Genomic DNA, 12,191 nt, shown 5'->3' with positions numbered 1-12,191 from the left:
GTACTCAATATCATTATCTACCAAGTAAATACAACTTAAAAAACACAGTGAAATACCACCTGTGTCCAATCAATGGCTAAAAGAAAGATGACAGTATCAAGTGTTGATGAGAATGTAGAGGTCCTAGAACCCTAGGGCATGGCTGATTGGAGAGTAAAATGACAAAACTAACTTTGGAAAACTGCTGGGAAATTTCTAATGAAGTTAAACATATGCTCATTCTGTGGGCCAGAAATTTCATTTGGAAGCTTTTTATCCAAGAAAGTGAAACCATATGTCCACAAAAAGATAAACAATCAATATTCATTGCAGCTTTATTAAGTGAAAAAAAAGGTTTAATTCTGAAACTATGTCTGTCAACAGGTGATGGAACAAACACATTGTGATATATTCCCACAAAGGAACACTACAAAGAAATAAAATGAATAAACGTAAGCAACATGGAGAATCTCAGGAACTTTATGTTGAGTGAAAAAAGCTAGAGACACATGGTAAAATACTGTGTGATCTAATTTTACAAAGTTCTAGAACAGGAAAAATCATTCTATGGTGATAGAAATAGTAGCAGTAGTTGGCTCTGGGGTCAGTAATTTATTACAAAGGAGCATGAGGATACTTACAGGGATGGGGAAATGTTCTATTTCTTGCTCAGGTAATTGTACATAGGTGTATATATTTGCCCAAAAAACCAAACTCTACCTTTAACATCTGTTCGTTGTACATAAATACAAACTGAATTAAAAAGAGTGCTTTAAAAATAATTAATCAACCTTATACCTCTGCTTAAAACCATTCAGTGTCTCTTGTTGCTTTTAGAAAAAGTATCATCCTGAATTAGACCACTAAAGACCTTCATAGAATGGCCTGGCTTACTTCAAGTCATTCTTTTTCCCTCAGTGTCCAGACAAAATGTCTTTCAGTTTTATAATTTAGGATCACATCCTAAAAGACACTTCTTTGGGCTCCAGTTATCCATTGCCTACTTATTATTTAGACCTATTTCAAATGCTACTCCTCTGGAAAAATTTTCTTGACTTAAACACTAGGTGACGTTCCCTTGATATATGTTACTTTAGCATCAATAACTCATTCACAGTTCATTGTTATTGTAGTTAAATAATTATTTATTTAGTAGTTGCTTTCTCTGTAAGACTTTCAGTCCAGTTAGAACAGACCACACATTTTATTAATCTATTTTTTATTATAGAGTAATACACAAATATAATCTTATTTTTAAAAATATATCCAACAGCATATTTCCAGAGCACAGATTTTGGCTCATGGTAAAGGCTCCATGAAAATATTGTGGAAAATGGTGGTACTCACAAAATGTCTGACAATGTGTTCTGTAGCGTGATTAAACACACACACACACACACACACACACACACAAAACACACTGACAGGAAGGAAGCTGGGGAGGATAAAGTTACTGTCTGTAAATCCTAATGAGATCAACATTAATGAATAGAAATTATTGAAATCAAGCTCCTAGGAATGATTAATGAGAGGATTTTCTGGGAAATTGGTTACATTTATTCGTGGAAATCAGAACTGGAAACCAGTTGGTAGACAGATGCTCAGCACTTTCTGGAACTTTAGCTATGTGGGCAGTAAAAGTTTGAGACATAAACCCCTGAGTTCACAGTCTATGCTGTTCTGTACCTGACAAGAAGTGCAACAGGAGGAAGCTGTAGGATTAGAAGAAACTAGGTGGAAGCCAGGTAAGTGCCAGCTGGTCTCCCATTAATTGTGTGTAGAGTGAGATTAACTTGGTGAAATTTGGGCAACCTCAATTCACTGTACTATAATTAATTGTTGAAACAGAAAGAATAAAACCTGTACTCTGGGAAATGTAGGATGTGTCAGAAACTTGGAACAGAGGAGGGTCCAGTTTCCTGAATGGTAATGGTAAGACATCAGCTCAGGAGTTGTAAGTTTCTTATAAAATCATACAGTTTCCCTATCTTGACTATCAATTAAAATCGAATACAATATATAACTTCAACTGTGATTGTTGTATTACAAGTTCATTGAATTTTACTGTTTGTGAGCACTTTATTGTAGTACTATGTACAGTTAATCAGTCCTTAAGTTGTTGTTTGTAGAATTTGCTAGTTTACTAGTTTTGGTAGGCAGAATAATGACCCCTCAAAGATATACATATCCCGAACCATGGGACTGGTGAAAGTGTTATTTTATGTGGCAAGGGTAATTAAGGTAGGAGATGGAATTCAAGTTGCTCCTCAGCTGACCTTAAGCCAAGAGGATTACCAGGTGGGCCTAATATACTCATAAGCATCCTTAGAAATGAAAGAGAGGTGGAAGATTAGGCGAGAGTCATGCAGCACAAGATGAGTTGACACTGTTGCTGGCTCTGAAGATGGAGGAAGCTGGGTGGGGGCTAAGAAATGCAGGTTGGCCTCTAGAAAACTAAAAAAGGCAACTAAATAGACTCTTCCCTAGAGCCTTTGGAAAGGAATGCAGCCCTGCCAGCCTTTGCTTTTAGCCCAATGTGACTATGTGACTTTCGACTTACAGAATTGTGCAATAATAAATTCATATTGTTCAAACCAGTAGTTTTGATATAATTTGTTATAGCAGTCATATATTCCCAAAAGCCATAAAACTTACCACTCCTGCATCTGAAATTGAGATATTAACAGAAGAGGCCTCAACTTGTCCAAAATGTTGCAGCTGTTTCCCATGAGTGCTTTGCCATTGCTTATGTCTTGGGGTAAGAAATTTGATTTATTTCTCTTGGTTAAAGATTATAAGCATAAAACCGACTTGGATCATTAAAAGTCATGAGCAGGACTGTTTACAGAGGAGTTCACTATTTACCATTTTAAATTTTATACTGCAATGGCTGATGAATTTTTCCCCCAAATTTTCTTTTATTATGTCTTTATTCTTTTCTCTGATGATATATAAGCACCATAATTATTTCCTAAACATGGTGGAGAGAGGAGAGAGGGAGAAGGAGATGGGGAAGAGAGGGACCACGTGAGGGAAAAAAGGACATAAGAAAGAATGGAATAGTTGGATAGAAAAAAAAGTAGTTCTACTTATAAGTCTACAATAACTTGCCTTATAATCTTGTAAAATTCTAACTTTTCTGTGTTTTAATTTCCACCTCTATAGAATAAACAGGCTGAATTTGATGACCTCCACAGCTCCTTTTATATTTCCTATTGTAACACTTTGGTAGTAAGGGAGGAAATTAAGAGAACATGAAGAGATGACTGAAAAATACATGTAAGATTGGGATTTTTGTCAAGTCTCCAATGCTCTGTATTCCATTTCCTAATTTCAGGGATGTTTGAGGATCTTATAAAATAAAGAATAGGAAAAATATTCAAACATTGTTTGTTTTATATAAAGATTATGTCTCTGATTATTAACATACTATCTATGATAGTACCTTACTTTCATAACACTTAGAGATAAGGGAGAAAAATGGTATAAACAAAGGATATTCCATTTTTTGTCAATATATAACTGAGTAATTTTCAGTGACATTAAAGGTTCTTTTTGGCAGTTAGGTTCAGTTTATATTTTGGTAAAGAACCCAGGGGCAGCTTAATACCTGTTGAGCCTGGTCCTTTCAACCATCTAGGTTTCTTCCCATCCATGCTGCTCTTATACAAATAGAGGTAATTTGAGTAGAGTGAAAATAGTAATTGAAGTACAGGGATTGGGTCAATTAAAAAGATATGTGACCTTCCTGCATGGTGATTATCTGAAGCTCATAGGTGCTCTTTTTCTAAGAATTTACTCTCACACACTAGTCTTTCATTTTAATAAATTTCATGCACAGGCTTCATCATCTAAATCTAAATTTTGTTCCTAAACTCATCAAACCTCTTTAATATAGAGTGTTCTTAGAGATGCATGGTCCATATTTATTATGTGCACAAGATATTCAAATCTCTTGAGATTTTCATTAAGAGAGAGGTTGTACCTACAAACTGTGGGAATCTTGCTTAAAAAGAAGGAATTATCTAAGCCCAACCAAAATTAGTGCATAGCCCCCAAAATCTGAGCTTTCCAAAGTCCATTAACAGAAGTAATGACACCACAAATCCTAGTTGACACATTAATAGTAAATAACAACATGAACAGCATGTTTGGATAACAGAATGAAGAGTTTATTAAAATAGAATTATTTGACTTTCCAACTATTTTTGTGAGAAATTCAAAACAGTTCTATCAACAGTGCATTTCAAATTGCTCATTAATTTTTCAGTTTGACAGAGTTAATCTATCAGCAAGTATGAAGGCTGAAGAAGTAAAGAGTTACCATGATCAGGGAATATTAGGATACTTTTCAAAAGAAGAAGTTTAGATAACAGATAATATCAGTACAGAATCTGTGTTTCTGAAATTGGCATGGCTACACATTAGTCAGTAGAAGCCAGACCTGTAGTGTGATCAGTAACAAGATGAATAGAAACTCCTGGAAGGAAAGCAGGTTGGGGGGTACAATCTAGATCCATAGCTCAGAGAAGGGAAACCACAGACTCCATAACCCAGGGGTCTGAAGCCATTGGGTCCACAGCTCTGGGAGGAGAAGCTGCTGGACCCACAGCCCAGAGACCCAGAGTAAGTTGACAGGGAGGGACTGCAGAGCGTGGAGGTCCTCGGGCGGTAGCAGGACACCTGGCAGGGGCTGGGCTCCACACAGGACGTCTGGCACCTGGCAGGCTCACGGCAGGCCTCCTGACAGCCCCTGTAGACAGAGGAGCCCAGCTGGCAGGGGTTGGGAGAGCAGAGGTCGGTGCTGTAGACCAGGTTGCTTGGGTAGGAAGAGCCTGGGTAGCGCAGGTAGCCCCCGAGGGAGCAGGAGGAGAAGTTTCTGGAGCAGCAGTTGTAGGACATGTTGACAGGTGACCTGAGTTCAGCTGAGTTCAGGGAGAAGATTCTGAGTTTTAATTTTACCTCTAGACAGAGACATATATATACTGTCAGCAACAGGTGTGGTAACCTAGAGAGTCATCCTTTATGTATTTGTGCTCCCTCATTTACGTATGTGGAACTAGTATCATCTTTAACTGCAGTTGAATAGCTTTCCACACATTGTATTTATGGGTGTTATAATTTTGGTGTTATAGCCAAAGCCAATGAACTACTCCTATATCAGAAATGACATAATGTACCTACATGACACTAATGCTGTCCCATCAGAGTCAGGAAAACCCCTCCTTTTCCTCTGTCATAATCGTATGTTTTGTTTCTGGCAATGATGGTCAAGTACTTTTCCCAAATGGTGGGAAAAGAGATAAAATTATTTTACTTCTTTGCCAATGGATCAGAAGCACAGCTTTGACTTTAATGAGGAACCTACTGAATACTGACCTTCTCACCATGTTTTCTCATTCTCCAAAACTACTGTCCATCTATTACATTCGGTTACATAGTATGTTTCAGATCCAATGGAGAGCAAAAATTATCAGTCAAGATAAATTGAGTATCATTATTGGTTAGAACCAGAGAAAAACCTGGACAATTATTTGGTGATATGGTGACAGCGAGGGATCAAATCAAGAGAGAGTCATAAGTGTAGATCAATTTGGGCCCTATGAGGAGAATCAAAGAGCTAAGCAATATTGAGCTGGGGCAGAGAAACACTTGGGTTTTAGACTCAGTTTATCGGAGATGAGCTCACTTTCTGTGGGCTGCTCCCAGACAATACTGAGCATAGCAGATATTAGAGAGGCTCAGTCCTGGGACACATGGAACTGCTGATTGTCAAGACTGAGGATTTTGCAGTCGCCTTGTGTTTGTCTGTATGGCTGCCTCTTCCACTTCGGTCACAGATGCGTCACAGTCCAACAACCCTCCCAGCCTTCTCCACAACCTCCCCCAACTTTTTTCTGTCACAGACATTTCCCAGATAAAATCCATGTACCTTTAATTCTGTCTTGGTGTCTGCTTCCTGAATGACCCATACTAACATAATAAGCTGTAGAGTGCCTTTTGCCACCCCACCGATGTGTCTTCCAGACATTGCCAATTTGTTACTAAGAAATCTATCTGGCTTTATTGATGTTTCATTCTCTATTTGCTTTTTCTTAACAGTAAATTCTGCTCTTCTATTGTTTCACTCTTTTGCTTAATTTGGAATTAATGTACTTTCCTATTTTCACTCTTTACTATGGGTTTCAGTGATTTTCAGTCATTCTTATAAAATGTATGTATTTAAGGCTATCACTTTCCCACCAATCATGGTTTAATTATGATATTTTGTATTTCATCATACTTTCTTCTTTGAATATGGATTATTAGAAGCATAGTGCTTCATTTCTAAATACATGAGGATTTACTAGTTAATTTTGTTGTCCTTGTTGCTAATGCTTTTAGCTTAAGCCATTAGAGTCAGCATATGATCTCTTTTGATAAATGTTTTGTGGGTACTTGAAAAAAATAGATATTCCAAAGTTTTTGACTGCAATGTGTTCTATTTCTTTCAATTATGATTGAAATTTGATAATCATGTTGGTATGATTTGCTAATCATTTGTTCATATTTTCCATGTCCTTACTGTTTATCATATGGTTCTAGCAGAGGTGAGAATGTTAAAATCTGTACGTGTGATTGTAGATTTATATATTTGTCTTTGTAGATTGCCATTTTTTGTGTCACAGCCCTGAGTTGCTTTTTTCTTTGTATTGTTATCGTATTTGGAAGTTGCAATGCTTCTTTAATCTGTGTGTCAGACTACTCAGATGCACTTCTTTGCTTTGCATGTTAATTGGTCTGAATGTTTACTTAAATGTGAAGGTGACAGTCATTACATGTCTTTAAGAAACAGCAAGTAAGATTTATAATTTGAAGGGGAGATTCTGGAGAGGGAAATATTGCAGGAAATTTGAGTATATTGAATCTTGTTTACACTCTTTAAGAATTAAACAAATTGGTTGTTCGATAGTAAAAAATTCAGACTGGACATTCTGTCTTGTGCATGCCAACTGGGGATAACAAAGAAAATTATGTCAGTGGTTTAATGAATAAAAACAACAACACCTTGGGAGTTTAGCTTTGGAGTATATATTGCAGACTGTCTCTGGGTAATGTCTGCTAAAGCCCTTCTTTCAGCCATCTCAACTTAAGCCAGCTCTACTCATTTAACTCATTACTATTTCACATGTGAGATGATGCCTTTCATCAACTTTAGTAAATTTTCAATTATAGTCTCTTCAAATACTGTTCTGTCCCATTCTCATCCCCCTTATTCTGAGATTCCAATTACAAGACACTATTATACTATGTTATATATGCCTCATATACTTTTCTCTCAATTTTTAATCTTTTTCCTCTTTATTCTTTAGGTTGGGAATTTCCTTTTAGCCCATCTTCCAGTTCACCTACTGTCTGTTCAACTTTGTTTTAACTCCTGATAAAACACACTGGTTAAGTTCTTCAAATCAATTATAGTATAAATTTCCAAAATTTCTATTAGGTTCTTTATATTGTTTTTCAGTTTTATGTCAAAATTCATTGAGCTTCCAACCTAGGTAATTAGTAAAAGAAAGCAAACTAGTGACAAGTTGACTGGTAATTTGGAAAAACACCTTAGATGGGTGTCAAAAGCTGTTAAAGTTGTAACTTTCAACTCTGAATGAGATTCTTTTGGAAAAATACCCCAGGTATCAAAAACATTTTCATAACCTAGTGACAGCACTTTGCAATCAAAAGATCAGAAGCTATTTGATGCACATCCTATAGTATTACCTATTTTATGTGTTTTTTTATGTGAAATATTTCAGTTTTTAATTATTAAAAAAAACTTGGTTAAAAAATGTTGGAGTCTGTGTTACATAGAACAAACAATATAATCTCTAGGCTTAATTTAGTCCAAGGTTGGGAGTTTAAAAATTCTTAGATTTATATTACCTTAATGTAAATAAATGCAGGTTTAGAGACTTAGAGACAATTGGAAGAGAATCTCCTTGCCAGAGAAGGATCCTTGAACAAGGAGCCTGTGGTACCTAAAGACAAATTCATGATATTTTCCAGTGGTAAATGTATGTTCCCCATTTAACTCTTAGTTTTACCTTCAAAATTATTTATTTTTTCCAGCTTTATTGAAGTAGAAATAACAAAATAAATGTTGTACATATGTAAGGTATGCTCTGTGATGTTTTGATCTAAGCATACATTATGAAATGATTACCAAAATCAAATGAATCAACATATCCATTATCTCACATGGCTACAATTTTTTTTTTTTTTTGGTGGTGAGAACACTTAGGATTACCTCTCAGCAAATTTCAAAATTTCTATTATACAAAATAGTCTTCATAGTATTATTAACTGTGGTTATCATGCTCTATGTTAGATCTCCAGCACTTATTCATCTCACATTACTGATTAGACCCTTTGACCAACAGCAAGATAACTTTAAAGTTTTGTGTTTGAAGACAGGAAAAAGGGAAAAGGAATAGCACGCACAGCACCGTATCAGTAGGGCGCTTTACCTCCTTGCTGAGGCACAAAGCCGGGAGAAATTCTGGTCTTGAAGAACCAACTCATCATTCTTTCCTCATGCCTCTTTCTTCTAGAAGGTCTACATTATGTTACTTTAAAATTGCTGCCTCTTTTATTGAGAAAAGTTGATAATTTTAACATTATTGTTATGTATATTATAGTTTTATTAGAAAATAATATCAGAAAATATTGCTATGAAGCATGACAGTACATTTCCCTGGGTCCAGAATATGCAGCTGACCCTTGAACAACATGGGTTTGAACTGTGTGGGTCCACATATATGTGGATTTTTTTCAATACTCATACTGGAAAATGTTCTGGAGATTTGTGACAATTGAAAAAACCATTTTCTTTTCTCCAGCTTATATTTTATTGTAAGAATACAGTACCTAATACACATAGCATATAAAACGTGTCAATTGACCATGTTCTCAGTTAGGCTTCTGGTCAATAGTAGGTTATTAATAGTTACATTTTTTAGGGAGTCAAAAGTTATGTGCAGATTTTTGACTGCATGAGTTCAGCACCCCTTAATCCCTGTGCTGTTCAAGAGTCAACTGTAATTTAACTGGTTGTATTTTAACATTGAATATTTTGTGGACAAACTTACAATGTAGCTGGGTTTTACTCTAACAACATGATAAAATCTATCAAACTTTTTTTTTAAGTTGTAAGCTTAAAAGTTAAGCAGAGGCAAAAAAAAAAACCCCAAAATAACAAAGAGAAAATCAAACTTAAACTCAGAGAAATCAGGAAAGGAAAATGGTGGGAGGGAACAGAAAGAAGGAGGGTTTGTATACTCTACAGGGGAAAAAAAGAACCAGAAAATGAACTTCACCTTTAGGCAGGGTAGTATCTAGCTACAGGTGCCAGAAAGCCATAGAAAGCCTGTGCAGTGAAAAACTAGAAATATTTCAACATGGTAGAAGCTCTGGCTATTTATAAATGTAGATGATAAAAAAAAATACATCATTCATAAAGTAAATTGATTTTGCAAAGTTTTAATTGTGAAGGCACTGGAATGGAACAGACTATAATTTGAGTGCAATAGGAAAAAATGGCTGAAATTCCCGAGACTTCTCTGTGTTGTACTTTCATTTGCTTCCTCCCCTCATCAGACAAGTATTTGCTCTGGCTGTGCAGGGTCGAACTGGTCTTTCCTGGGACTGTTTCAGTTGAGCCCTTTTTTGTCACCTTATCTTTAAATGTGTGGCAAGGGGTTTCAGTTTCTAGGCATCTTGTACTCAATTCCTTTATCTATTTTTTGGTCTCTCTTCATTGGATGAGAGACAGACTATGTAACTGTAGTACTTGGTGTATTAGTTTTCTATTGCAGCCATACAAATTACCAGCAAGTAATTACCAAGTGATTTGGGGAACAGGAATAAATAGTGCCAGGGTGGGTTATTACAGGAAGCAACCAATCCAGGTGGGAATCATGCCTCTGATCCACGGAAATGGAAGGAAATTGAATTTATTCCCCACTCTTAGGAGGAAGTCCTCCACCAGCAAAACCAGGTATGGATATGCAGGAGGCAGATGCAGATAGCGTAAGGCAGAGGAGAAGCTTTCCTGCCCATGACTCTTTCCTGACTACGATGGGATATGCATTAATGTAAAACAGTCATAGCATTTCTGACACAGCAGTAGTTCATTGGCTTTGGCTATAACAAAATTATAGCACCCATAAATGCAATATGTAGAAAACTATTCAAATACAACTGCAATTACAGAGATGATTACTGTGTTACACAAATGCAGAGGAAATTCAGTGTAAGAACCATGATCCCATAGCATGCCACACCTACTGCTCAGAATATATAAATGTCACAGTCCGAGATTCAAACTCAGAATCTGTTTCCTGTAACACAGCTGAACTCACGTTGCCTGTCAACATGTCCTACAACTGCTGCTCCAGAAACTTCTCCTCCTGCTCCCTTGGGGGCTACCTGCGCTACCCAGGCTCTTCCTACCCCAGCAACCTGGTCTACAGCACCGACCTCTGCTCTCCCAGCCTCTGCCAGCTGGGCTCCTCTGTCTACAGGGGCTGTCAGGAGGCCTGCCGTGAGCCTGACAGATGCCAGACGTCCTGTGTGGAGCCCAGTCCCTGCCAGGTGTCCTGCTACCGCCCGAGGACCTCCACGCTCTGCAGTCCCTCCCTGTCAACTTACTCTGGGTCTCTGGGCTGTGGGTCCAGCAGCTTCTCCTCCCAGGGCTGTGGACCCAGTGGCTTCAGACCCCTGGGTTATGGAGTCTGTGGTTTCCCTTCCCTGGGCTATGAATCCAGATTCCGCCACCCAATCTTCTCTGCCTCCAGAAGCTGCCAATCATCATGTTACAGGCCGACTTGTGGCTTTGGTTTCTATAGACCAATCTGTTGAGGGTCCAGATCTTTTTGAGTATTGAGGTAAAAGTCTCTACTTAGTACCATCATCATTTTCATTTTCCCCAGTTACCACCTTTCTTTTATTCTTAAGTCATCAGTTTCTTGCATTACCAATTTTTGGCAGGTTCTGAGCTTAGTGAGTAACCCAAAATTATGTCCTAATATCTGTACTACTGATAAAATGTATGTTATTGGATTTTCATTGAAGAGCAATTGAAAATGAAAATTTTAATTGAATAAATACATGTAATCTGGCACCTAAAAATATTGTTCATCTTATTGTTATTATCATTTGTCTATGGTTTCTATAATCAGAGATTTGAGTGGTTTCAATAAAGCCCAGTTTGAAATTGGCTTTGGTCACTAACAATTTGATTCATGTGAGCAGATTTCTGTCAACATTCAATATGTTCCCTACTGGGAGTAGTCATTTCCTGGAGGTCCATATTTTGCATGTCTCAATGTTAGTGAAACTTTCCTAAGAATGGGGGGCATGCATTTCTGCTGACAAAGGTCAAACAAAGACATTGGTACATAAAGTAGAAAGGCACACAAGAATACTATATACCTTAGAAGGTGAGATTTTACATGGACAAAAATGCACATGAAAGTCTAGTATCTCTGTGTGTGGACTTAGCTAAGATAAAAGATGAGCCTTAAACAGGAAAACAGTCAAAGCCCAGGACAGATGCTTTGCTCAGTATGGGTTGGCATAATTGCTGTCAACCAAAGAAGGGCAAAGCTATAAACCAATCAGTTGCTTCTATTTGGGGTCTTAGGCTTTGCAATCCAGGAGACACCAACTTAGGTAGCAACCTACTTTGTGCTTCAAATTGCTGACAAAGTTTAGGATTTTTAATGGTAAGCAGCAGGAAGTTAATTCATTTACCTAAATTGTTTTCAACATTTTGTGATTGGAGCTGGTGGAGAAGTTTGTACATTATTCAGTTTCTGATGTGTTGCTATGGCTGAAATCAGGCAAGTGTCCCATATAAATGCATAAAAGATGGTAGGCCCAGGGAAGTGGCTGGCATTCTTTTGAGACACGAGACTCAGACCCCATTTCCTTGATGGCCTCCTGGCTCCATTTTAGTTGTTTCCCTTAGCCATGCTGACTCCATTTTAACTCCAGCTTGTTACATTTCACAATACCATGATCTCTGCCTGCCTGATTAAGGGATTCCTGAGTCTCACCTATAAACTTATGTAGGGAGATTCACAGAGACCTTAGGTGGGGAATTAGGTAGGCTAAGGAAGTGTGGATCACCTCCCGATAATTCTCTAAGACTCAACCTGAATAAAGCTAAAAGCTAC

General features: G+C 37.4%; 1 protein-coding gene across 1 annotated transcript; it reads left to right on the top strand.

The window, feature by feature from the left end:
- Positions 1 to 10,340: 10,340 nt before the first annotated feature.
- LOC118970151 (keratin-associated protein 13-2-like) lies at positions 10,341 to 11,224 on the top strand. Its single transcript, XM_037006076.2, has one exon. It carries the CDS (start codon positions 10,387 to 10,389, stop codon positions 10,870 to 10,872), a length of 486 nt encoding a protein of 161 aa, XP_036861971.2. The 5' UTR covers positions 10,341 to 10,386; the 3' UTR covers positions 10,873 to 11,224.
- The last annotated feature ends 967 nt before the right edge of the window (positions 11,225 to 12,191 follow it).

This window comes from Manis javanica, chromosome 3 (genome assembly GCF_040802235.1).
Source record: "Manis javanica isolate MJ-LG chromosome 3, MJ_LKY, whole genome shotgun sequence".
NCBI classification, from domain to species: Eukaryota; Metazoa; Chordata; class Mammalia; order Pholidota; family Manidae; genus Manis; species Manis javanica.
This window is presented reverse-complemented; position numbering and strand designations above follow the sequence as displayed.

What these genes read in the sequence shown, in the direction of transcription:
- LOC118970151 (XM_037006076.2), top strand. Translation starts at nt 10,387, where the DNA reads ATGTCCTACAACTGCTGCTCCAGAAACTTCTCCTCCTGCTCCCTTGGG.